At 38.5% G+C, this 27,961-nt stretch overlaps 1 protein-coding gene across 2 annotated transcripts in view; it reads left to right on the plus strand.

Annotated features, from left to right (window-relative positions):
• The window catches only part of KIAA1328 (KIAA1328 ortholog), a 161,884-nt gene that overhangs the window by 116,266 nt on the left and 17,657 nt on the right, over window positions 1-27,961 (plus strand). For both annotated transcript variants that reach the window (XM_074352265.1, XM_074352266.1), the window contains 2 exons: window positions 5,826-6,007; window positions 16,529-16,637. In XM_074352265.1, the coding sequence (XP_074208366.1) occupies window positions 5,826-6,007; window positions 16,529-16,637 (291 nt within the window). The remainder of the gene's footprint in view (window positions 1-5,825; window positions 6,008-16,528; window positions 16,638-27,961) is intronic.

Genomic DNA, 27,961 nt, shown 5'->3' on the forward strand with positions numbered 1-27,961 from the left:
TTAGTATTTTTGAAAATAATTTTTTTTTCATTCTCAGACTGTGCTTTGAGAACCACTGCTTTAGAAAGAGCAGAAACATGGGCTGGTTCTCCCCCTGTATCCTCGGTAGCACTCTGGCTGTGTGTTGAATCACCATTCGACCTTTGTTTTCTTTAGGAGTATATTCAACCGCAGTCCTTAATTGACTACCATAAGGTTTTTTGACATTTCCAGTAAATGTATAGGTCTTTGGTGCCATGGACTGGATTAGTCTTCATTCTAAAATTTTGTATTATATTCACAGTTCACGTGCAAGATGCTTTTTGGCATACTATAAACATGTCCTCATAATGCTCTTCTCACCTTATACCAGATTTTTTTAAGTTTCGTAAGTGCATGCTTTGATGAAATTAAAATATGGATTCTAGATCTAGGAATGACTAAACGGTCCCTAATGCAAGGAAGAGGTAGCAGCTAACTAACTCAGAGTTCTGTTGTTTTTATTCCACAAATGCCTTCCAAATTATAATCATTCCTTCAGTAGGTATATGTTGGGCCTCTCCTCTGTGCACACCCACAAAGAAGGCATTTCTGGGGATGCAGAGAAGAGTAAGTAGGGCATGCTGTCTGCCCTTAGGAAACTGATTGTGTAGTGGACAGTCTTCATGTTCTTGTTCATATCTGTGTTTCTCAGTTTGTATTGAACTGACCTTCCATTTCCCAGCTGTCAGTCTTCTTTTATATGCTTTAAAAAAAGTTGAATAGTGCGTGTTCTGCGTATGATTAATTAGCTTAAAGGGCTAATTTCCTTTATTGAAAGTCATAGAGAAATTCTGAAGGCATTTCTAGGATCAGAGCAAGAGAACTCTGAATTAGTGCTTTGGTGATGCATACAGCAGTGTTTTATTTAGCACAGCTTCATCACCATTCTTTCTTAGCTCTCCCTCCTTCTTGGAAGAATTAAAGATGTTATAATTAATGAAATCCCAGCTACATTCCCTTTGATGAGGGAACAAATTAAGATCTAGTGACATCTTCAAGTACAAAGTGTGGCACCTTCACTAAAAATGAGGTCTGCCCTGACTTCTAATTGTGTGGTAAGGGTCACATCTCTGTGTGAAGCACTGACCTCTCTCTAGAGTTCGTATTTTAAAGCACCCATCAGGCATTACTGCTTCATGGTCCCGTAGCATATTTCAAATCCGCGTCTCCCGCATCAGTGCCTCATTCATATTCCCTTCCTATTTTCTCAAGAGTTTCACGGCACTGTTACTTCTCACGCATCTTTGGGCTCTTTTTCTGTATGCTCCAAGATCCTTCTTAAAAATAAAGAACCCTCATCCTTGCCTTGCCATTGATCCACTGCCCTGTCTTTCTTTTCTTCTTTCCAAATCTCTTGATCTGCATCATATCACCTTCCACATCCTCATCTTCCATTTACCCCCCTCCGACTGTATTATTCAACTAAAACCGTGCTCTCCATGGTCACAAGTATCCTTCTGATTCCCAAATCCTTTTACTTCTTTTCAGTCTTCATCTTACTTCTCAACAGCTAGTTAGCACAGCTACTCTTTCTGCTACCTCTCTCCTTCCCTGTTTTCTTTTCTTTCTCTGTACATCTCCCTGCTGGAGGCTCTCCCTGTTAACTTCTGCTTGCCTTCCCCCCGTGGTACTTTGCTGCTTCCTCTGCGTCTGCCTGCTGTTTAGACAGTGACAATTCCATCCCCCTCCCTCCTCCCTCTTCTCGATAGATTTCTCTCCGTGGTGAATTCATTCCCATGACTTTAGATCATGTCTCTATGCTGATAAACTCTAAAATCTTTATCTCATGTCTCAGCTCTTCCCTCCTGAGGTCCAAACCTGTCCTTGGGACTGCGTGGTAATGTTCTCTATCCCAAATGACTTGATTCCTCAAATTTAGGGTTTTCAGATCCAATCTACTTATCTCTCCCCCTGCTCCTACCTACTCTTTCTCTGTAATTCTCAGCAATTATACCATCCATTTATTTAGTTAGTCTGTAGTAACTTACTGAGCAACTACTATGTACTAGATGTTGCTCTAAGTCTTTTAAATGTTGCCTCATTTAATAGTAATAGAAATGGTGATAACAGAAGCTAACATGTAGGTAGTGTTTATGTGCTAGGCACTCTTGTGTGTATTGTATGTATGTTAATTCATTTAATTCTCACAACACTCCTATAGGTTACATACTGTTATTAACCTCATCTTATAAGTGAGGAAATGAGGCTCAGTAACTTCAAGTAACTTGCTTAAGAAGTCACATCTATCAGAGCTTATAAGTGTCTATGGAGTACCCAGTTCTGTCTCACACCAAAACTACTGCACTACACTATTACATTGCCCTAACTACCCCTCAGGGTCAGACTCCTCTCTTTCCTATGCCATGTACATCTAAATTAGATGTTCCCTGCTTATAAATGATCTATTGTCTTCCAGAGACCATTATTCTACCCAGCATACCTAAAGGATTTTGCATCCTTTCGTAAATAAATTTTTTACTATGATGGCCGCATCTTTTGGAGCAAGGGACCATGCCGGTGCCTTTTGCATAGTACATGCTAGTAAATTGTCATCTCTTTTCACTGACTTCTTACTTCATCCCCTTCATGACTCCCCACGCCCTTCTTGCAAGCTTCTGGTTACATCTTTCAGCTCCCGCTAGCGCTTTGTTTATACTGCCTTCATAACACCTGACACGTTATGTATTCATTGTAGAGCTAGCTCTCTTCTTGTTTACTGCAAATATTCAAAGGTGTAGTCACTTACTCCTTTGTGTGCTCCCAAAAACAAGCACAGAACTGACACATAGTAGGCCCTCAGATAACATTTATTAGATATATGGAAATAAAATGTGTATTGATGATTTTGGAATGGAAAATATGAAAATATGACAGTATACGGAATATCTCATTTTTGAAAATTGATTAAACTCTTGGTCTCAGAATACTTCGTTCATTGACATGTCCATCTCCAGAGAATGTGAAGATTTAGTTGGGACATTTAGGAAAATTATTTTTATGAGTTCTAAGCAGTAGGGTTATGTGACATCTGACTTCGTATTCATTGATAGCCAAGTAAGTGCAGAAACGGTAACCAGAAACTCACAATGCAGGAAGTAGCAGGTGGAATTTAAATACTAGATTATTGGACCTCCTTTTGCTACTTAAATCACTTAGCACACTTAGTGGATCCACAATATTCCATTTATAGACCAAGCAGACCATTTTTGCTAGATTGATTCATTGAGATGAACAGCTAAAACAAGTTAAATCCATCATCACATCTCTGCATAATTTTAAAATGAATTTAGTTGGTGTTAAATGGACATTTGTTTTTATTGTCTCAGAGATGGGACTTTTCCTCCAGTAAAGCAGAATAATGTATCTATATGGTGTTCTAGCTTGAGCAGTACATAAAGATTAGTAAATAAGGCCCCATTAAAAATACTTACATTGTAAGTAACATGAGTCCCAGTAGCGTTTCTAAGGTCCATTAATGCTTATTCTGAGGATCAGAGCTCATTTTACTGAGCCATTTAGTCAAACTGTGTGATTATTTAGAAAGTTAATTCATGCATACTAAAATCTAGCTTAAGTAATTCAGAGGGTAGGAGGTAAAACTCTACGGAGACGATAGTCCTTTTTGTTATTTAATGATCAACCATAATTAACTTGCAAATTTGAAATAATTAGAACAAATTAAAGGTATTTAACTTTGCCTCCCTAAAGAAAAATTCAAATTGCACCAAATGCAGCTTTAAATTATTCAAATCTCAGAGGTCTGGGCTAGATTTTTTTTTTTATAATGCCTTTTCTATGATGAGAATACCAATCTGCTCTTTGTCAGAAGGCATCCTATCAAGTAATTGTTCTTTGTGTTTAATAAATGACAGCTATTCTTCTTTGTGAAAGTATTCCAGTCTCCCAAGACTGCATCAGCATTTCCGTGGCATTTTAATTCAATAAAACAAAAGGTTAATGTTTTTCCACTTTTTAAGGAATGCAAATACAAGTGGTATTCAGTTGGTCCTAAATGACATTTAAATTTTACCATTCAAGCTCAGACAGACTATCGCGACATGAGATTTGGGCGAAATAGAGAAGTTCAAGTTTTGGATGATTAGAATTTTATTGAACTTGAAGAACTAGAAATTTTTTTTTCCTTCTCCATCCTAAATCAAGGCTACGCAAAGTTTCCCATTTCATGTTTCATAATATTAAAATTCGGAGATAGAGTTCAATAAAATCTCAGTAACTTAAGAATGACTTACACGGTGTGGCAGTCCTAAATGCCATGAGTTTAACCTCTTCTGCTGTCTGTCATTATTTTGATCATTTTACCATCACTTTAACAACTCCAAGAGATACTAATAAGAATAGCAGCAAATTATTTCTAACAATGTCATCATATCAATGAACGAAGTCCTGTATAGTCATAGCCCCTCAATGAATTTTGTACACATTTTATCTGGACTATATGAAATGATAAGAAGCACTGATCATCTGACAATTAGGTTCTGACTTTATGGTGCCCCATACAGAGAATGAGTGATACAAAATATGTGGACAAGTGAATGCTTAGTACCTAGTTCTATGTAGTTTTGGAAATAAAATAATTATTAATTTTGATATTATCTCCATATATCTAAAAGTTGCTTTGGTAACTTTTTTCTACTGGTTTAATGTTATTATTTTTATTTATTTATTGTACGATATCATATTTTTTAAATTGAAGAATGATTGATGTACAATATTAAATGTTACAGGTGTACAGTATAGTGATTCACAAATTTTTCAAGGTTATACTCCATTAATAGTTATCATAAAATATTGTCTGTATTCCCCACGTTGTACAATACATCCTTGTGGCTTATTTTATACCTGATAGTTTGTACATCTTAATCTTCCCCCTCCATCTTGCCCCTCCCCCTTCCCTCTCCCACTGGTAACCACTAGTTCGTTCTCTGTATCTGTGAGTCTGTTTCTTTTCTGTTATATTCACTAGTTTGTTGTATTTTTTTAGATTCCACCTGTAAGTGATATCTTACCCTATTTATCTTTCTCTGTCTGACTTATTTCACTGACCGTAATGCCCTCCACGCCCATCCACGCTGTACACAAGCAACTACCATATTTGAAATCAACTGTACTTCAATTAAAAAGCAAAAACCAACCAACTCACCAACCCATTTAAAATATGGGCAGAAGAACTGAACAGACGTTTTTCCAAAAAAGGAAATGCAAATGGCCAACAGGAACATGATAAGTTGCTCAACATCACTCAGATCAGAGAAATGCAAATCAGAATTGCAATGAGGCACCGTCTCACACCTGTCACAGTGACCATCATCAAAAAGAACACAAATAACAATTTTTATTAATCCCTAATATTCAATTAACAGTTTATTTTAATTCCAATAACAATTTATTTTAATCCCTAACACTCATTTTTAGGACTTAGAAACATTTTAGTTATGCAAGTCTTGTTTTAGCAGACTTTTTATTTCTCCAGGTATTCTGGATCTTAGTTATACTCTGTAGCTTTATGAGCAGTTTCATGGGTCTGAGTCTCATTTCCCCAACTCCAAATATAAGTTTTGTGAGGATAAAGACCGTTTCTTCTCCAAAATTGTTGTGGCAGGACACAAAATAGACCTTCAGAAAACTATTTAAATTAAACCTCAGTAAAAAAAAAAATAAGGAAAAGAAATAAAAACTTTTTACTACCGTGAATTACATTTCAACTCATACTAAATTATATGCCTTTGTGTGATCTATAACTCCTTTTGTGCTCTCTGCAGCTCATTCATGCTTATTCTTTTCAGCTTATTGAAGTCAAAATGTGATGACTGGATGCTAGGAACATCATCATCCGTCAAAAAGTACCAAGGCTCTGCTAACAGCGGAGAGAGTAGAAGGGAGAAGAAGACAGTTGGGTTTCAGTCACATGTGGAAGATGATGCCCTGTGGACGTGTCAAAAGAAAGATGCATTTCAGCCCCAAAGAGGTAAGCTTAGTGTCAGTAATAGCAAAATGAGGAGCTGCTGGGGGCAGGTGGTTGCTGGTGGCTTCCAGCCATGAGCTCCAGACGATTTCCTGTTAAATGTTACAAACTGACGTGTGCCTGCAAGGCCACAAGTAGCGCACCTCCCAGATCAGTGAATTGCATCAACGCTTCTCTTAGAACACTCATGAGAATCTATCTAATGTGGTGCTCTTTTTGTGTCAAAGCAGCAAACAAAAAGAATTTGTATGGCCTGTAAGTATGGTCACACTTGCAAAATAATGCTCCAAGTGAGTAAAGAGGACAAGAAATTGAACATGAATCTTGTGTAGGAAAGTAAACTGCAACACCTACAATTAATCCTCAGTTAACTGGAAAGATGGCGAGGGTGAAGGAGAAGTCATTGTGACTAAATCAAAAACCTCTTAAGTCTTAAGCCTATATTGCTTAGCAGTCTTTAAGTGCCAGTAAATCTTCCTATTTTATATATCGTAGATCTTTTAAAAGAAATCAATTATAAATAACTGTGTGAAATGAGTGAATTTCAATGCCGTCAAATTTAATTGCATTTCCCAGTTGTTTCTGGAGTGGCTTTTGGCTTATTCTCTCCTGGAATCATTGAACAATGGACTCTAGAGCAGAATGAATCAAGTCTGAGCTTCACTGGTCAGAGGAGACCAGTGTACAGAAAACAAAGGGCCCCAAAAGATCTCGGGGCCAGCCCCCTTCTGCTGACTCCTCTTTCCTAGGCATCTTTCTTTCCAGCTCACAACCGTTAATCCTGATTTCCTTCTTATGCACTTATTTTTCCAGCAGGCTAGCTAGCACTGCCCACCTCTCGTGTTAATCATCCAGCTTTTCATAATCGCTCTACCACCCTCACGTTTGTGTATTTGAGAACTGGGCCGTGCTTTGTGAGAAGATCTTGCAGGTGTGCTGCTCTCTGCCTTTCCTCAGCAGCAGCCAGCTTTGTCCTGTTTTTTGGCTTTAATCGTGATGACTCTAGAAATCGTTTAGTCCTCTCCCAGATAACTGAGAGATGGTAATTAGTCCAAGCTTCGAATGGGAGACCATCCACTATTTGAAACAAAAGCTAAGGTGCATTTTGCTTGACATAGTGCAAAAGTTCTGCAGACCTCTGTTGTTTTAGGACCACTTAGAGCAACTTTTGCCTTTTGAGACTTTCCTACCAAAAAACAAAAATGAAATGGAGGAGACTTAGTATCCGAGATGGAATCTTCTTTACTTTTTCTATTAGTAGTCCTTCAGAGACGGGAAACTCTTACTTTGGACTCCCTCTATTCTTAGTCATTGCATTTTTAGAGATTGGAGAACCAACGAAAGTTGGTGTGGTGATTACACTGCAAGTCTCAACATAGTCTTCTCTTAACTTGACAACAAATTGTTGTCCTGTGTCAGCACTAAAATAAAATAGCAAAATGAGGAAAATATAGTGTAATAGCAAAGGGACAAATAACTTGTGTTATTGGTTAAGCCTGCAGCAACATTAGAAAGCTGCCATTGAAAAGGGAATCACCAGGCCAGCCCCGGCCCTGCTGGAGGTTAATCTCTCCCCTGCCCAGCTCCAGAAGCCAGGAGTCTAGAAAGGGCTTGTGTCCGAAAAAGAAAATCAATTTCTAATTTGAAACAAAATCATTTTTGACTAACAGTGGTTCAGAACCCATTACTTTTTGCTGTATAGTCTGCTGACTTTTCAGCACTTTCTGTTGTGCACAATGAATCCTAATAGTCGTTTTATAATGTTACTGTACCAATCAGTTTAACCAAGAGAAAGCTGTTACAATTCTGCAAAGTTTTCACTCATGGTTTTATTTTTTCATCAGTTTTTTTTCTTTTCCCTTCCCCAACTCTTTTTTGAAAGGCAGGGGGAGGGGAGGCGTGTTGTAGTGTTGTACTGAAAAAAAAAAGAAAATTTTTCATCTTTTTTAAGAGTTTTGTTTCAAGGTATTCACAGGAATTATTAACTTTTTTTTCTATTCATAAGAAATGCTGTCTTGTAGTTTTCTCTTCTTTTATTCTCATATGGAGCCTTTAGCAAAGGCTCCCTGATCATTGAGGGAACTAAAGCTGCCCCTTGGAGCCATCCTGCCCATTACAGACCTAGCGTGCACAGCTTACGGTACAGGGCAAGGTGATTGCATTGGCACTTGCTGTGGGAGACAGACTTTCCAAAGTGTGCTGCAGCCGCATTGGACACCCTGTTTAGCATAAGGCCAATGACCTGACACTAATTGCCTAAGTTACACCGCTTGATTTAGCATCTCCTTAATTGCTTTCCCCTCTTTAGTGTGTCTGCATTTTTAAATATATTATTCTTCTGTTTTATATCCTTTGTTACTTTTGTTGTCCTTTAATCATTAAGCACTATACAGGACATGTACTGCAGGACCATTAATCTTTATTATCAGTCTCTTACTCCTTTACCTCACCTAGCCTCCTCACACTGTTCTGTCAACTTTATTAATACTAAACATAAAAAAAAAAGAAAAAGACCTGATTCTTGTCTCAAGAAATAACCTTGTGATTGCAAAAATATCAGTACAATATTATCAGAATTATGCTTAAAATATACATTGTTTTTCAATCATTGATACTTGGAATGAGCTACCTTAGTTGCTTTTATTTGAGCTCTGTGGAACATAAAGACCTTACTTAGGAAAATCTAAACTTGAGTTAAGAACCGTTAAGCCAAAGGCATAAATCTGGAAACACCCAATCTTCTGTCCTGTTTTCTCCTCCCTACATAGCAAGTGTTTTTATTCTCTCCTAGCTTGCCTGGAACCTCCCCTTCCTGAACAATCACCGATTCTCTTATATAAGAGCCCTCAAAGCTGGGGAATTTTTTTTCCCTTTTATGCTGATGGGCTAGCAGTCTGTGAGGCCACTGAACGCACATGTTCCAGAACTGAAACGTTAGACCTCGGGGCTCGGCACTGCCTGTTCATTCTGAAGCCAGGCTGCAAAGCCACTCCAAAGCCAATACTGTGTGAGAGCTGCCTCCTGTTCGTCCCTCTGTCACTGGTCTCTGACTCCCCTTAACACTTTGAAAGAGTCTGAGAGAGGCTGGACCTGGTGTCATGTGGATTGGCCTGATGGCATTGACCATGCCCTTCATGTTGTCGTTGGGGTTTTTTTGAGGTTGTGTAATACACAGCAGCTGTCACTGGTTGAGACTCCGAGGGAGACTCCCAGACACACTGGAAGATGATTATTGTGGAAGTGAGCAACAATCTCTGAGGCGCCTAATTATTCCTCTAAGTGGCCCTGCGCTTGCAATGATGTGAGTGTTCTTTGTAGCCCAGCGTGGACTAATGTAAACCATGTGATCAAAGACATGAGCAAGTTGAAGTGTCCCAAGTACAGAAACCATTTCCATCTTGCCTCTGAGGACCTTTTATTTATGTTTCTTTTATTATTAGCATCATCATTATGATTATATGTTTAATCGTTAGAAAAGGTACCACAATATATTACTTCTAGTTCCCAGTAGTCTGAGCTAAAAGAGTTATTAAAAGTTGATACCTTTTCCATCAGCACACAGAAGACAAGCATAGTACAGAGCTACGAGTAAACCCTAATGTGTAGGTTAATTTGTCCTGCCCAGCGCACCCAAGAAGGAAATTCAAATGCAAGAGACTAACATTCAGAGTGAAGTCGGTGTGTGTCGAATAGTCATTTAAACCAGAGGCCCTACATTTCCTATCCTCTGCGATAGAAAGAAGGATCTTAAAATACTGTATAACCGATTAGTTATTTTTTATATCTTGCATGTTCTCCCACCAGAACATAAGCACTCCATATGTTCACTGCTGTGTCCCCGTCTCCGAGAACAGGGCTTGACATGTGATAGGTGCTCATAATGTATTTGTTACATGAATTAACGCATTACCATTGATCCTTGAACAAATCAGGTTTGCGCTGCCTGAGTCTACTTACATGCAGGTTTTTTTCAGTAGTAAATTCTGCAGTACTACACAAGCCATCACTGATTGAATCCAAGAGTATGGAGGAACCACCTATACAGAGGGCCATCTATAAGTGATACTCGGATTAACCCCCATGTTGTCCAAGGGTCAGCTGTAGATGTATTGATTTTTCTTTCTGTGTCCTTGCCCCATTTTCCCACAACAAGGATCTAATCAATTAGATGTCTTGACCTCAGTGCCTGTAATGGTTTAATGATTTAAGAAATGTATGCACTGGATGCCTTCAGAGTCCATATGGTGATTGACTGCTAATGTCAAAGAGGTGTCAGTAGAGTGGGGTCTTAAAACCAGCACTGTTTGAGAGCCAAGAAAACTGTGGGGGAGGGGGGTTCATTTTCTTTTATTCTAATTGGGATTTAATTTATATACAGTGAAATTGCACAGGACTTAAGAGCATAGTTTGATAAACCTTGACAATTGTGTATGCCGACATAATTAAGAAATAGCACATTTCCATTATTCATGAAAACTTCCTCATGTTCCTTTCCAGTCATTCCCCCCGAGGCCTCTCTCCTCGGTCGGCAGATGGCTGCCTTCTCGCTGTGTCCTCACGTGGCCTTTTTGCTGCTAACGTGCATCCTTGGTGTGTCTCCCTTTTCTTATAAGGACAAAGAGTCGTATTGGATTAGGGGCCACTTCTGTGACTTCTTTGAACTTAATTACCTCTTTAAAGTCCCTGCCTGCAAATACAGTCACATCCTGAGGTGTACTGGGGGTGAGGACTTCGACATATGAATTACAGGGCTGGGGGAGGGGGAGAGGCACAGTTCAGTCCATAACAACTACTCTCTTTCCAATCTTTCTATGCCTTTTATTTCTTTTTCTTATTTTGTTGTATTCTCTAGGACTTCTGTTACAATGTAGAACAAAATGGTAAACGTGGACTTCCACACCTTGGTGGCAGTGTCATGGGGAAGGCAGCCGTCTTTCACCATTAAGTACGATTTTAGCTGTAGGTTTTTGTAAAATGCCCTTTATTTGGTTAAGAAGGTTCCCGCCTCATTTACTGGGAACCTTTATCATAATGAGTGTTGAATTTCATCACATCTTTTTTCTTCACCTATTGAGATGATCATGTGTTTTCTTCTTTATTCTGTTAACTTGATGAATTACACTGATGGGACAATGTTGGTACGTAATGTCCTTTTTTATGTAATGACCTTGTCAGGTTTTGGTATCAGAGTTATGCTAGTGTCATAAATGAGTCAGAAAGATGTCAGCAAAAACGGCAGAGTAGGGACTTCCATGGGCTTGTTCCTCCCCAGAAACTCTGAAAAACCTGGCACAGTCTGCCAGAGCCAGCATTATCAGAACTCTGAAAGATAGTGAATGATGTATAGAAACTAAGCAAATGCTTAACCGGGAAAAAGGCCACTGAAACATGTTGGGAGAACATTATAGAATCTTGGTTTATCGTTGTTCCGCTCCCTTCTGCGCCATGGCAGTCTTGAGAGTGGCAGCTGATTCCAGGTGTGAGTGAGTACCTGGTCCCAGAGGAAGCAGACCTTACTCTCAAGGAGTCCTGTTTGTCTGTTTCAAACTGTCTGTGGATTTCCCAAGGGCTGATACTAGGGGACTGCCTCTGTTTTTCCTACCTGTGAACTTTTTCAGGACAGAGAAGCAGGTACACATAGGACATCCCTTGAAAATGTTGAAAGCCGAGTGAACACACCACTACCGATTGGGGTAAAAGAGTAGCAGTTGAGACAAATAGTAGATAACCAAAAGCCAACAAAACTAGATAAAACAGACACATTCCTAAAAGCACACAAACTACCAGACTGACTCAAGAAAAACAGAACATCTGAATAGACCTATAACAAGTAAAGAGATTAAATCAGTAATCAAAAAAACTCCCAGCAAAGGCAAGCCCAGGACCAGATGGCTCCACTGGTGAATTCTACCAAATATTAAAGAAGAGTTAATGCAAATCTTTCTCAAATTCTTCCCCAAAAATAGAAGAGGAAGGAACATTTTCCCACTCATTTTAAAAGGCCAGCATGTATCTGATACCAGAGCCAAAGAAAAGAAAGCTACAAACCAAAATCCCTTGTGAATGTAGATTAAAATGTCTTCAACAAAACAACAGCAAGCCGAAAGCAGCAGCACATTAGAGGGATTAGGTATCATGACCAAATAGGATTGAGCCCGGGATTCAACAGTGGTTCAACATGGAAAAATCCATCAGTGCAATATACTATATTAATAGAAAGAAAAAAATATGATCATCTTAACACAGAAAAAGCATTTGACAAAAACAGTAATAAAGCAGCAGTAGAAGGAAATTTCCTCAACGTGATGAAGGGCAGATTTGACAAACCCACAGCCAGCATCCTGTTCAGCTGTGAAAGGCTGACGACTTTTCCTCCAAGATCAGGAGCAAGACAAATATTCCCACTTTGCCACTTCTATTCAACATTTTACTGGAAGTTCTAGACAAAGAAATTAGGCAAGAAAAAGAAATAAAACATATCCAAGTTGCACAGGAAGGAGTTAAACTGTATTAGCAGATGACAGGGCTTCACAGGACAGGCCTGAAATGGCATATATAGTGTCCACTAGTTTCCTCCCTGACCACACAGAATGACAAGGGAGACTGGGGCATATAATCTAGCCGTGGACTCAGGAAGAAGGGACGAGTGCATTTCGGTGGATAATCAGCAGCATCTCTCACAGCAGCATTCTTTGTAGTAACCCCAAATCAGAAGCACTCCAAATGTCCATCAATCGCAGAATGGATAAAAAGTCATAAACGCATGCAATGGACTACTACGTAGCAAAGGAGGCAAACTGCAGCTACATAAATCATCAACACAGATCAATCGTGCAGACACAATACTGAGCACATGAAGTCTCAAAAAGAATATATATATAGTATAGTTCTATTTGTATAATGTTCAAAAGCAGCAAAACTACATCACTTTTTCACGATGCATACATAAATGGTAAAACTATGAAGAACAGAAAGGGGCTAATTATGAGAACAGTGGCTGGCTCTTGGAGGCGAGAAGAGATTGTAATTGGGGGTGAGAATCAGTGATGCTTCCAGGTGGCGATACTGCCAGGACTTTCTTACTCTAGAAGAGGGTTACATTGATATTTTCTTCATCATTTGTTCTTTAAACTAAACTGAATGTTATAGCTCAGCTATTTTTAAAATGCACAATAAAACAAAGGGCTCAGAAACAGAGTTTTCTCAAACACTGAACTCTAAGAAGTTCTCTTATCATGAGATATTGATTGATGGATGAGCAGAATACACCCAGCTCTATATAAATAGGACATGACCCATTATGTTCAATTCCATCCGTGTATGCAAAAATATATCTGGGTGTTTATTTATATAAATATATTCACATTTATTTACATACATAAGCATATGCATTTATATATGAAAGTTATCAGCCTAACGGATGATATTCTTACAAGTACTTTTATTTTTAAAACGTGTATATTGTCTTTGTGTATGTGTGTGTGTGAAAATATAGACATCTGTCATTTTATGAATATGCATAACTGTATGTAATTGTTGGTATACTTAATATTAAATCAAATTGTATAGATGGAACAAATATAATTAAAAACTGATATACAGCTTTCTGTAAACTTAATAAGGAATAGAACTTAGAGAATTAAGAAAAAGGGATAAATTTGCCCTATGCCTTAGAGCAATCATTCTTAACTTTTTGGGGTCCCAAATCCTGTTAGAATTTAATGAAAACTATGGCCCCAGGAAAATGAATGAGCATATATATATGTACATACATTATTGTGCCTGCAATTATGAGGGATTCACACATTCCTGAAGTACATAGAAGTCCTTGCACCCTCTGCTAAATTTTCTTTAAAAAATTTTTCCCATCAAATTATCAATTGTCTTTACTAAGTTTTTAACAGAAATGTCAAAACAGGAAAAAAAAAAAGTAAGACTAATGTTCAAGTGTTCCGTGATAGTGACATAAGAGAGATTTATTTCTGTTTAATCACTACCGGGCATACCGTCTTCCCTCTCGCCTCACTCGCAATTCCCTCTCTGTTGTTTTGCCTCCTGTTACCTACTTAACTTTCCCCTTCCACCACCCAGGATCCCACCCCGACGGCTGTAGTGGTAGGGCCTGCTTTGCCTACCTTCCGTCTGCCTGTTCCACTCCCTTCTGCCTTCTGCTGTAAGAAGAATCTCTCCAAAGACCAGTTAGGTTTTTTTTTTCATTGTTGTTACTGCTTTGTTTTATGTTTGAGACCAACTCACACAACGTTTAAGAGTTTGCAACACAGAGTTAAAGAGACCTTGACTGCATTCAAAGCCCAGCCTTGTTCCAGCCAGCCCCATGTGATATTGGACGTGCTGCTCGACCTTTTCAGTTTCCACTTGCTTATCTGTAAAATGAGGACAGTAATATAATTTATGGACTGCCGTAAGGATTAACGAGATAAGGCAGGTAAAGTGATTTAAAGTGATTAGCAAGGTACAAGGACATGAGATACTCAGTAAACATTTCCTGAATACATTAAATATTTAGCCTGGAGGTTTTTATAATTTAAGACTTTTACTAATTCCATGCTCCTTATTCTTTTTCAAAATTCCACCTCCTGCATCAGATCTTCCTGAATCCTATAGCCAGATGTGATCTCTCCCACTTCTTAATTCCTCAGACCTTTCATATTATTTTTTACAGCAGTAATAACATCAGTGGTGAAAAACTCTGGGGTCAGATTGGCTGGATGTGAATGTGGGTCACTTACTAGTTTTGTGACCTTGGGCAGGTCGTGTGAGTCCCCTATGGCTTATTTTCCTGATTTGTAAATTAGATATTAAAAAATAGTGTCTATCACAAAGGGCTTTTATGAGGACAAATACAACTAATTTCTAGAAATGACAAAACTATATAGAGAAAGCTGGAGGGGAATAGGAGCAGAGGAGACCGGGAGAAGGGACTGACTACAGATGAGCACGAGGGAACTCTCTGGAGTGATGAGATATTCTAAGACTGGACTGCAAAGATAAATAAGTAAATGCCATGACAAAAATGTTAAAAACTGGGCTGTGGCCACGCTTTCATAGCTGTATAAATTAACTGCTATTTATCAAACTGTATACTTAAGAGGAACAAATTTTATGGTATTCAAATTATACCCCAATGAAGCTGTTTTTAAAAATAAATAGAATATGTAGTCTATGGGAAAGACTCAGAGCAGCACCAGGCACATACGAAGCATCGCTGTGTCTGTTAGCTGTTCCTATGACCTTATCCTGCCTTGCGTTATGTATGATGCTTTACCAGGCTGTTCAGAGAGCATCGCAATGCCTACGCTCACAGATCTCTCCCCGTCTCCATAAGCTAAACCTGAGCTTAATCCCGGCACCAGCCCTTGTGCATCATTAGGTCCTCGGTAAACATCTCCTGAATGCACTGTGTGAGCCGATGGAGTTTGTGTCTAGTAAGAAAATGTGCTGGTTTGGGTTGAGGGTCCTGCAGGGTTGTGTATAAGAAGTCTGAACTATGCATTTATATAACTGGTCTTTTACATCTTACATAATAGAGACCAGTCAGTGTCGAGTATGGCTTTTGAATTCCAAGGATTTTGGTGATCGTTCTGGTGCTAATCTCTACAGATGTAAGACTCCACCATGTGGTATTCCCAACATGCCAAAGCTGTCTTCATGTTATTTGAACATTCACCCTTTCCTCAAAGAATGAGTGACTCTTCCCAAATAACTTCTTTCAACACCCTGGGCAACAGTTTCCTAGGAACCAGGAAAAAAACTGTGAATGAGAGTCTACAAGAAAGGCAGGGATGTTCTGTGCTGTTTGGAAAATAATACCAAGGAGGAAGAGGAGAAAATTATTATTAGAAACAGTAATGATTAGAAAAGAACAACAAAAAATCCTTCTTTTCATGTCATCTTATTATTCAGCACTCTGGAAAAGAATAGTAATTATCAACTAAATACTGCTTGTTAGAAAGGAACAGAGGCCAAATGACCCCTATAGAGGCTCATCTAACCAGTGAGGCACTTGTTTTAGCCCAATGTAGAGTTCTTTAAAAGCAACATTCAAGATTTACATCTACCTGAAAGTTCTGGGGGTAGGATCAGTTTAATTTGGAGGGATTGAAAGTACAAAGTGCTGGGATTTTCTATGTTGTCAGAGAAAGGAAAGAGCTTTTCTTATGATAGTTAGAAGGAATGAAATAAAGCATTCTACCTTCTTGGGCATTTCTAAGTAAGCCCAGATCAGCGGGACTTTGATAGGCAGTCAAATTTAAGAACAAAATCCCTAGTTAGTCTGTTATTGCACAAATGCACTTTTTTAAAACATGATGTTGTGGATCACTGATGTTTACAAAACCAAAACAACCCGCTGAGTCTTCCATCTGCCATTGTTTCATTTCAGGTGGGGAAATGGCTTCCTTCTAAAGCTTGGGGATGCCTATAATCTCTAATATAATACTCAGAATAGACCTTTCCATTTCCTTTTACTGAAAGCCCAAATTGTTTCCTTTATTGTTCATGCAGGGACGATGGCAGGAGTTAGGAGAGATGCATCCACATCTCCTATGACAACAGGAAGCCAAAAGGAGCTTGTAACACCAGCCACATCATCCGCCCAACATGGCACCTCCCGGTAAGTTGTCAAGGATTTTTTGCTTTAACACTCCAGATAAGAGCGGGGGTTTTTTTGAGTTATTTAATAAGAAGTGAAAAATCTTGACAATTCTTGATGTCTCTTACTCAAGAGAGAGGCTCTTATTTGGAAGTGTCCAGATTTGGCCAGGCTAAACTCATGGAGCCCTTTCCTCTGTACATGTCTTGCCTTAGTTGATAATGGTAATTGGCAAGGATTTTCATAGAAATGCAATGCTAATTCTACCTCTCATCAACGAGTCTGCTTAGCATCATGTCCTTCCCAATGTATCATGGGTGGTGATACACTTGGACTATAAGCTTAGCTAACTGAATTAATGGATTCTAAAAACTACAGTGGGTTTTATACTACAATTAAAGAACTGTCAACATTTACTCATACCAGGGACATTTGAGGAGTTAATACTTTGATCAGTCTTTTCTGAAGTCAGGAAAAGAAATATGTTATTAAAATTTCTCCTAAGTCAACTCCTGTATTATATATTTAAAGCTAAATATATGAACATCAGCACCAAAAGGGCTTGTTTTATGTTTCCTTGGGGATATGATTATTTGAGCACTTAAATTCCTAGCAACTTACCAGATAAATATAGATTTTTTCAGACTTAATTTTAAAGAACTTTTGGGCACTGTCTCTAACATAGTGGGTAATAATAATTGCTATCATCCATTAAGCATTCACTAGGTGCCCAGCCCTGTGTATGCCTTATCTGATTTAGTCTTCATCACAGCCTTATGAGTTGGTAATACCGTCATCCTCATTTTGAAAATCAGGAAACTAAGGCTCAGAGAGATTGATGACTTGCCTAAGGTCACACAGCTGGTAAGAGGTAGACCCAGCATTTCAGACTCCAAAGCTCTTAATCTTAAGTATTATAATAGTTAACAATGACAATCTTCCTATTTTGGAAGCCACCCACAATCAAAAGAAAGTTTAACTAGTTTACCACATTCTCAGCCCATGATTCCTTCCTTCTGTTTTTAATGCTGCCATTAATGGCATTTTGCCAAAGACCTACAGTGAGTTGTGGTTCTTGAAGCTGTGATGGTGCTCCCTCTTTGGACCACTTAACATTGTGGCTTAATGCCTGTGCTCAGAGAGGATTCATCCTAGCTCACCTGGAGGAGTTTCTTTGGAGGAGTTGTAAGTAAAGAAGAAAGACAATCTGGATTTTCAAACTCAGTGACTTTTACTAGTTGAAGATCTTTGACGCTGAGATCCTCAGTGAGACCTTTCACACTGCTGTAATGTGTTTTTGATGGTTGCACTTCAGTTTAGAGAGCAGCATGAAAAAGAAGACTGAAATGTTTCCTCAGTAAGGGTTTGGTAGAACATTCTTAGCACACATTTTCTAAAATGACCATATCCACTTCGTTGAGTTTTACAAGCCCAGGTTAAAAAATTGCTGGGAAGGCTCCTATTTATGGAGCTTAAAAAAAGCTTTCTTTACCTGTTAGTTCTTAATACTGCAGATCAGCTAAATACAGATTCTCAGAAGCTTCTTAAATAATGAGCATTTGGGTAAATAAAACAATGTGTAGCACACCAGATTTTATCCTTAGAACTGCATAGTGGCATATTATAGGTCTATTATACAAAGTGCAGAGTCCAAAAAAACAGATTCAGTACTATGAAAATCAGTTACCAGGAAAACACAGTGGTTGCTTTCCAGATTTCAGAATCAAGATTATTTGAATTATTTTTATTTCAAAGTGTAAGGAAGGCATTTTTTATAGACAATTTTTACACGCAAACTCTTAATGCAAGAGAAAAACCTGTTGCTCCTCATCCCAACAAAACCCTGAAGGTCCCGAGGAGAACAAGAGTAAGAGCCCTTTCTTTGTCCCCCTAACCCCCAAAACTTTTCTAGACCTGCAGAAAAGGATGGGGATGGGACAGATGCCAGTGGGAGACAGGTTTTCCTTTGTTCTCTGGACAGTGCTAACACCTAGAAGAGTCCCATATGGGTCCATGTGCAGGTGATACAACCCTGTGTGGCAAAGTCATCTTTCTCATTCACAATGTAGGTTGCTAATTGTTCTCTCTGCTGCCTGTCAATATCATGTGAAATTTTCATTCCCCATTCAAGATGGGAAAAGTTGTGGCTGAAAATGTTAACATTTGCATTTTTATTTGTTGATTTATTTAAAGGACAGCCTCTCCTACAGCAATCCATCACTTGGTGACACCCCAAATATGAATACTGTATCGTAGACTTGCAGTTACATTGTGTAATAAGTGTTAGAGACAGTAAAGGAATGTTAACTATGTTGCAAATGTAATATTTATTGATGCATAAAGTTTATTGCTTTCCAGGTTCAATAATACTGACCGTAGGACATTAATATCACTTAATCCTGATTTTAGCAGGGCACCTTTGTATGTAGAAATATTCATCTATCTCATGCTAACAAAATAAATCTGTAATTTACAGCACAAGCTAAGAGGGCTTTATAGTGTTCCGAGAGCTGCAATGCTTCTTGCATCCCATTTATTTCTGGCCTCCAACTCTGATCACACACCTCTGAGCTGTCCAAGAAAGTAACCACAGTGGGCATCTTGACGCAAGTGGGTGGCGCCACTGAACTAAACAGTGCCATGCATTTCTGCTTGACCGGAACTGGTGACACCCACAGACCATTCCACCTGGAGAGAGGACTGTCATTCTGAACAGCTGATGGTTAGGTGCACCTTCGCTCAGAAAGAAAGTTGAACGAATACTTTTCCTGCCGTGACACTGAGTCAGAGTTTACTGATTCTACTTGATTCTCTGGCCTCCAGTGAGAAGCCAGAGCTGGGCAAGTTCCCAGTGAATCTGTTATGAGCACAAATGTTGCTGAAAATTAACCCTTTTGTGCCTTCCAGAATTAGTTGTGTCCACTGCCAGCATAAAGATCGTACAAGAAATATCTGAGACCCAAAGCAAAAGAAGTGATGTTAATTAGCAACCATCAGCTGTAATTGTCATCCCCATTAAGATGCAGAATTATGTAGTTCTTCGTTATAAATAACCTTTCTAATTGTACTTGATGTATGCCAATTTAATCAAAAAGTATACTTGCAACAGGCAGATATTTGCATTAATGTAGCTTTGGATCCTCAAATCTTTTATTTCAAATTTGACTGGGGAAAAAAGTCTATTACATGCTGTGTATTTTTTATATGTTGCTGTCTTTTTCTATTCAGGTATGTAGATCTGAGACATTTTATATTAAAATGAAGACAATATCTTCTGGATTATTTAATGAAACAGAAATCTTGTCACTTTTTTAAATACTAGTGGAGTTTCTATCTCTCAATCACATGATAACAAACTGATAAACAGACTCAGTCCTTGAAGTAAAAAGTTACTATGGCCCCTTCTCTGTTTTTCCCTGACTCATAAGTGTTAAGACTAGTTCTCTTGGCCTCTTTCTTGTGTCTCCTGTGAGATGTGAGGAGAGAGAGGCAGATCTCAACAAATCATGCTTAATTAGTGAATTTGGTGAACTGAAGTTAGCCTATTTCTAAGAAGTACTGTTCACCTCTCTAGCTTTTTTCAGAAAAATTAGTTTTCATCACAACACCAAGTTGAAGGTTTTTGTTTTACTTTGTTTTGTTTTTTGAGTTATGTCATGGGGGATAATTTTGTAGAACTTGTGTTTTGTTGAGGGGGGATGGAAATTTGTGTAAGTACTTTGAAGGACTTAATAGGTTATTTGGGGACTTTAAAAAAATAATAGCTTTGTTTCTTTTTTTTTAAAGAAAAAAGGTCCTTTTGCTATCAAACCTTATACTTAATGTGTTCTGAAATTTTTGCTGTAAGTTTACACCTTGCTGAACTTCCCACAGCACAATTACCGGGGCACAGTCATGCTCACAGCTGACTTGAACGTGGCTCATGGAGACTCCTTGCCCACTGAGGTTGGGATCAAGGAACCCAGGCTCAGAATATTGGAGACTTGCAACCACACTCTCAAGCCCAGGCTAGGAAGGATCCAAGTACCCTGCAATCTAGAGCTTAAACTTCTCTCTGTTTTGAAGATACTGTTTTCCTTTGGGAAAATGTCTATCCAGGTCCTTTGCCCATCTTTTAAACAGACTATTTGCTTTTTGCTATGAGCTGTAAGAGTTCCTTATGCGTACTTATCAGATGTATAGTTTGCAGATATTTTATCCCAGTCCATAGGTTGCTGTTTCACTTTGTCAGCTGTTTCCTCTGCGGTGCAGAAGCTCTGTCGTTTGATGTAGTCCCACCTGTTTATTTTTGCTCTTGTTGCTTGAGCTTTTGCTGCCACAGCCAAAAACTTATTTCAAAGGTTGATGTCAGGAGCTTTTCTCCTGTGTTTTCTTCTAGGAGTTTTACAGTCTCTGGTCTTACATTTCAGTCTGAAATCCATCTTGAGTTAATTTTTGTATGTAGTGTAAGATGAGGGTCCAGTTTTCCCAGCATCATTTATTGAAGAGGCTCTCCTTTCCCTGTTGCATGTTGTTGGCGCCCTTGTTGAAAACTAGTTGACTGTTTATGCTTGGATTTGTTTTGGGGTTCTTGGTTCTGTCCCATGAGTCCGTGTGTTTTTTTATGCCAGTACCATACTGTTTTGATTACTATAGATTTATAATATAATTTGAAATCAAGAAGTGATTCCTCCAACTTTGTTCTTTCTCAAGATTGCTTTAGCTATTCAGAGCCTTTTAGGTTCCATGTAAATTTTAAGATTGCTTTTTCTATTTCTGTGAAAAATGTTATTGAAATTTTGATAGAGATTATATTGAATCTGTATATCACTTTGGGTGCTGTAGACGTTTTAACAATATTAATTATTCCAATCCATAAACACAGGGTATCTTTCTGTCTCCTTGTGTCCTCTTCAGTTCTTTTCATCAATGTTGTATAGTCTTCAATGTACAAATATTTCACCTCATTGATTAAATTTATTCCTAAGTATTTTATTCTTTTTGACACTATCATATTTTTTGCTTGATTTCCTCTTCTAATAGATCATTATTGGTGTAAAGAGACAGCTGATTTTTGTATCTCAATTTTCTATCCTGCAACTTTACTGAATTCATTCCTTACTTCTAACAGGTTTTTGTGCATGTGTGTGTGGAGTCTTTAGGGTTTCCTACATGCCACTTGAAGAGATAAATTTACTGCTTAACTATTTAGACACCGTTTACTTCCTTCCTTCCTCCCTCCCTCCCTTTGTTGAATGGAAGTGGCAAGAACAAGCATCCTTGCTTTGTACCAAATCCTAGAGGGAAAGATTTCAGTGTTTCCCCCTTGAGTATGATGTTAGCTGTGGCCTTTTCATAAGTGGGCTTTATTATATTGAGGAAATTTCCTTCTATATGTATTTTATTGAGAGTTTTTAATCCTGAATAGATGCTGAACTTTTTCAAAGAAGATATACATACAGATTCCAACAGCTTAATGAAAAGATGCTCTTTGACACAACATTGTAAAATGACTATCACTCAATAAAAAAAAGTTAAAAAAAGAAAAGAAAAGAAAAGATGGTCAGCCTTACTAATCATCAGGTAAATGCAAATCAAAACCACAATGAGATATCACCTTATACCTGTTGGGATGGCTGTTATCAAAAAGATAACAAATATTGGCAAAGATGTGGAGAAAAGGGAACTCTTATATACTGTTGGTGGGAATGTAAATTGGTACGACTATTATGAAAAACATATGGAGGTTCCTCAAAAACTAAAATAGAGCTACCATATGATCCAGCAGTTCCACTTTTGGATATATATATGGAGGAAATAAAATAAGTACCTCAGAGAGATATCTGCACCCTCATGGTCATTCCAGCATTATTCACAGTAGCCAAGGTGTGGAAACAACCTGAGTCTCTATCAATATATGAATGGACTATGGAATATTATTCAGCCTTAAAAAAAGATCTGTTAAGTGAAATAAGCTAGACACAAAAATACTGCATGATCTCACTTAGATGTGGAATCTAAAATGGCCAAGTCATAGAAGCAGAGAGTAGAGTGGTGGTTACTGGGAGTGGGAAGGTGGAGGAAATGGGATGTTGGTCAAAGGGCACAAAGTTGCAGTTATGCGGGATGATTAAGTCCAGAAATCTAATGTACAGCGTGGTGACTATAGTTAGCAATACTGTATTAAAATAGTGGAAATTTGCTAAAAGAGTAGATTTCAGGTGCTGTTACCACACATAGAAAAATAATTATAATTATACAGAGAGATGGATATGTTAATTAGCTTGACTGTAGTAATTTCATTATGCATATGTATATATCAAAACATCATGTTGTATAATATCTACAGTTTTTATTTTTTTAATGAGTGTTTTTTTAATCTTTATTTTCACCTTAAGTAGCTTGACATGAAAATCCAGTTGCTTCCAGCTCTAGATGTGATGGTACAGCCTTTAAAAAGTGCTTGGACAGCTGGTGGTAGCTTGGTCCTCTGCTGTGCCAGGGAGGGGGACAACTCTTCCTGCATTTGTCCCTCTTCTTTCCCTGTGGGTTATAAACGAAGGCTTTGGCCCCTGGGCAGTTTAAGCATTGTTTAGTTTCCCACTGTACATTGCCAGGAACCACTCAGATTACAAAGAAGGGAAAATCGTGTAAATATGCTGTTCCTGATTATAACAAGGATCTGTTTTATCTCTGGCAGCAAAATTCTGGATTGACAGCTGCCAGGGGATTCAAAACCTTCACAAGAAAAACATTTCTATTATACTAGTAACAAAAATATAATGCTGAAAATTATAATTACCTGTTCACAGTCCTTGGCATGGCACCTTAGAGCTGTCAGAACAATTTAACATGCATTGTCTCATTTAAATCACACTCAAGCCCCAAGAGGTAAGTAGGAGTATTTTACAATGAGGAAATGAGAACTGAAGGAGACCAAGTGACTGTCCAAGGTCACACAGTAAGGAAGCAGAGAAGACCTGAATGCGGTGCTTCTGATCCCAAATTTCAGTGTTTTTTTTTCATTCTTCCACACTGTGTGGAACTTGGATTTGGTTCTGAGGTGTAAGCACTAAGCTGATAAAATTCTGGTTTACAGTAGGAATTGGACAGACTTACTTCAAGAGTTAGAATTTGTTTGTATAACTTGATATGAAGAAACGCAGTCTTACAGAGAAGGGAAGTGCTGTGTCCCTTACACACAGCAGCCAAATTACAATGCTTTCTTGCGCTTGTGCCCAGAATCCTAACTGTAACAAAATCTTTCTTCAAAAAAAATCAGACTTTTTCTCACCTATACATTCACACAAATATTTTTAGTACTTAACCAAATTTCCGCAAGTGCCTAGCACACAATAATGTGTTATTTTCCCAAGATGGAGAGAAAGGTACTAAACTAAAATCCCAAACCTCAAACTAGAGCCTTACAGGTACTGCTTGGCTTCACGTGGTAGGTTTGAGCAGCAGACCTCACTGCCACTGTACAATAGAGCCCATGAGTCATGACCATACAGGTCAACTCTGGCTACTATTCGTTGGGCTTGTTCAGCTATATCCATTCATAATGTGTGTTCATACACATTACATATCACTGTAAAGCTCCTTTAATGACTATTAAAACTCAGTTTCGAAGTATTAGATAGGTTTTCCTCTTAGATTTTTCAAAATGACTTCCAAAAACGTGGGCTCCTAGGCCAAGAACTATCATCTTGGCTTTATCTGCCCTCCAAGTAACAGTTCACGCACTGCACACAATCAAAGTAGCATTTACTATAACTTTTCCATTTTGTGTATATTGTAAACAACAAAATAAAAACAAAACTTAATAAAACATTGTACATAAAATGACGACAATAAAAAGGGATAATATGAAAGCTTCAGAAAACAATGGGTTGATGTAAAAGAAAAAATGAAGTTACAAATATAACTGTCTTCCATATCAGGAGAACGAAAAGCCCAGCCATTCAAAAGGGGTTTTATTTAAACTGGGTTGATAAAGTGAAATTCCCTGCCAGCAGGTGCCTTGCTAACAAGAACAGTTGAATGCATGGCAATTCTTATGTGTTGGAGGAAAAGATGTTGCTTTTAGTTAAGCCATGATGTTGGGCTGTTACTGTGATTCCCACCGTTAAAAGCCATTAATAAAATCATCCATTCATCTTGCGCACACTGCTTATAGAGTGTGCAAATTAAGAAAACTGAAATAAATAGGACAGGTAGAAATGATGAAGACACAGTATAATTCCAAGAAGTGAATTCAGCTCGAGAAACTTGTCAAGACATCCTTGACACAGGAGGAACATACCGCACAGGAAAGGTGTACATTACAGCAGCTTTACTGGTCACTTTCTAGTCCTTGGCGTCAGGGAATCTCTCTAAATTCTAGGTGAAGGGATTATAAGAGCTGTTTTTCGCACTTTCCTACATTTTCCAGATGTTCTACAACAATAATGTATTACAGAATTTTAAAAAAAATATTTAAAAGGAAAACAAAGGGCACACATTTATTGGAAGTAAACGCATTTCAAAAGTTTGCACTCTGCAGTTCCAGGTAGTCGCAAAAAAACGAAGGTTACCCTTGGAACATATGACATAATTATGTTATCTCTTTGTTGAGCCAGCAATAGGTGAGGATTATGCTTCCTTGGTGGATCTCCTCCAGGAGACCCTGAACTCTGAAAAACGCTGTGATTGGTGACATCTGTGCAGCATTGCCAGTTCCTGCGATCATTTCACAGTTTCTCCCCTCATGAACTGCTGTTTTAGAGTTGTTCACTTGGTCCAAGGTCATCAAATTCCCTAAACCTCAATGTTAAGAAACATTTGTTGAGTGTCCCTCGCCGTCCTAGACACTTGTATAAAAATTCGTTTATGTATGTTACCTAATGTAATCCTTAAAACAGTCATGAGAAAGGAAAGCTCAGAGAGGCAATTAGAGAACAGCGAAGAGCCCAGGGGTAATCACTGTAACACCGAGGTTTATAGGCCTAGGTTTGAATGCTAGCCTCTGTGGTTTTGAACTAATCACTTAATTTAATCTATTAAATGGGGATAATAACATCTCCCTTGCAGTCTTATGATGATTAAGCAAGACAGTTTACATAAAGCACTAAGCACAGTCCTGGCATATGGCTAAGTCATAGCTATCGCTGTGGAACTTCCCAAGGCCAGACAGGCAATGAGAACAAAGCTCACGTTTGAACCTTGCCAGCGTGATCCCAAGCTCTATGTGAGTTCCCTGACAAAAGATTAGGAATAGGGTGCAGTTCATATCAAAGGCAATAGGGCTGTATTTTTTAATATTCACCACGCAGACGTGCTTGCGAACACGCCTGTTCCTTTATCTCCCTGAGCCTGATTCCTCGTGTGAAAATAAGAATATCACTAACTACCTTGCAGATTTGCTCAGAGGATTAAATGTAACTAGGTGTGCAAAGCCTTAACTTGGTGCTGGCCGCAGCGTGCACTCAGTGTTAGCTTCTTTCTCTGTGGTCTGGGCAACAAGACTTTTGGGGGGCATCTACCAAATGTGCTGAGGGGCAGTGCTCTGAAGTGTAGCCTAGAAGTGAACTGAATGACCCTGCTTTCAAAGTTACTGATAGTGGATTTCTTCCCATAATTAGCCCTTTATAAAAATTCTGAAAGGGCTTAGTTCCCTTCCGAGCAGAGTTCTGAAATCTGTCTGCACACTGGAATCACTTAGGAATCTTTGTCAAAGTACCTATCTCTAGGCCTCGCCCAGATTCATTGAATCAGAATTGCCAGGAATGGGCACCAGCAATGTGTATTTCTTTTTCCCCGATGGCTCTGATGTACTTGGTCTAAAGACACACATTTGGAAGCCCCTGCTCTGGAGCTGCCTGTCTTTTCACTACCTAACTCCTGCACACCAGCATTCTCCCTTCCTCCTTTCTGCCCTCAACCTGCCCCAGGGCCTTTCCTTTCCATTAGCAATTTTCTTTAGCCATTGTCATCCTCTCCCCAAGGGACTATCAGAATACAATAATAACCCTGCAGTGAAAAAAGAAATGATTAAGAAGACCTTGAAGAATTCCACTTATCAATCTCAACTGTTTAAATTGGAAACTGATCCCTAAGACATATTATTGACGGCATCCTTTTCCATAAAATGCTTATGGACACATCATTCTATCTATGAGGGAACCCTCAGCAAACAGGAGAAAGGCTCCTAAGGAAATCACTCCTAATGTTTTCTACCTCTTTCCTCCTTCTCTGATTTATCCTTTCTCATAGTACTTATCACCTTCCAATGTACTATACAGTTTATTGATGTGTTTTATTTGTCATCTCCCTGTCCTATGCCACGTAGAATGTAAATTCATGAGGACAAAGATTTCTATTTATTGCTATTTCCCTGTGCTAGAGCAGAGCCTGGCTCATAATAGACATTTAATAAATATTTGTTGGATGAATGAAAATGAATGCATGATCACAAAACAAATGTTTCCTTATTTCTTTTTAAATGTTTTTTGTTGGGGGCAGGGCAGGTAATTAGGTTTGTTTATTTATTTATTTATTTTTGGAGGAGATACTGGGGATTGAACCCGGGACCTCATGCATGCTAAGCGTGGGCTCTACCACTTGAGCTATACCCTCCCCCGCAAATGTTTTCTTTTAAGTTGACCAGTTCATACATTCATGGAGACAACTATTTTACTTCAGTTCTTCTCCACGTCTGCAAAAGAATCATGGTTTGTACCAGCTTATACGTTTGTTGTGCTTCATTTACTTCCTAAAACTTTTTGCATTTTCATCTACTGGAAGATTTTCCCATTTTATAAGAATTGGAAATGTCTAGGTTTTCAGGAGGTTTCCAGGCTGGAGGACAGCAGATTCTCATTGGTGACCAGTGTCAGCATGTTCTTTGCATTGGAATTTGATTGCTTAGGTAATGTCTCATGATTGTGTTCACTTAGTGCGTATAGAATATACCCCATTCTGTTTTCTTGTGCTCAGCCATTCACAGAGCTTCTTCTAAAGCTCTGCTTTGGCCTGTGGCTAGTTTTTTGTTTGGATTTTCTCAAGTTAAAACTCTTGAATGCAGACAGGCAGCAGGGCTTATAGGAAAGGGCTTTAGAATTAAAGTGCAAAGACTTGGATTCATCCTGCCTTTACAGCTTAGCAGGGCAAAACCCTACCACAGTCCCTGACCACATGGGACCCAAGTTTTCCAGCCGTCCATCCTATGTCTGAATCTTACCCTTTGTTTAGAGAGAAAATCAAAATGAAAACATGGGTGCCTATTTCTTGATTTCAGAGTACTTTACACATTTTGAAGATAAAATAATTAATAGATGAATATTTTCAAAAGTAATTAAATAATTGATTTCACAGTAACATGGTTC

The sequence above is a fragment of the Camelus bactrianus genome, chromosome 24 (genome assembly GCF_048773025.1).
Source record: "Camelus bactrianus isolate YW-2024 breed Bactrian camel chromosome 24, ASM4877302v1, whole genome shotgun sequence".
Classification (NCBI taxonomy): domain Eukaryota; kingdom Metazoa; phylum Chordata; class Mammalia; order Artiodactyla; family Camelidae; genus Camelus; species Camelus bactrianus.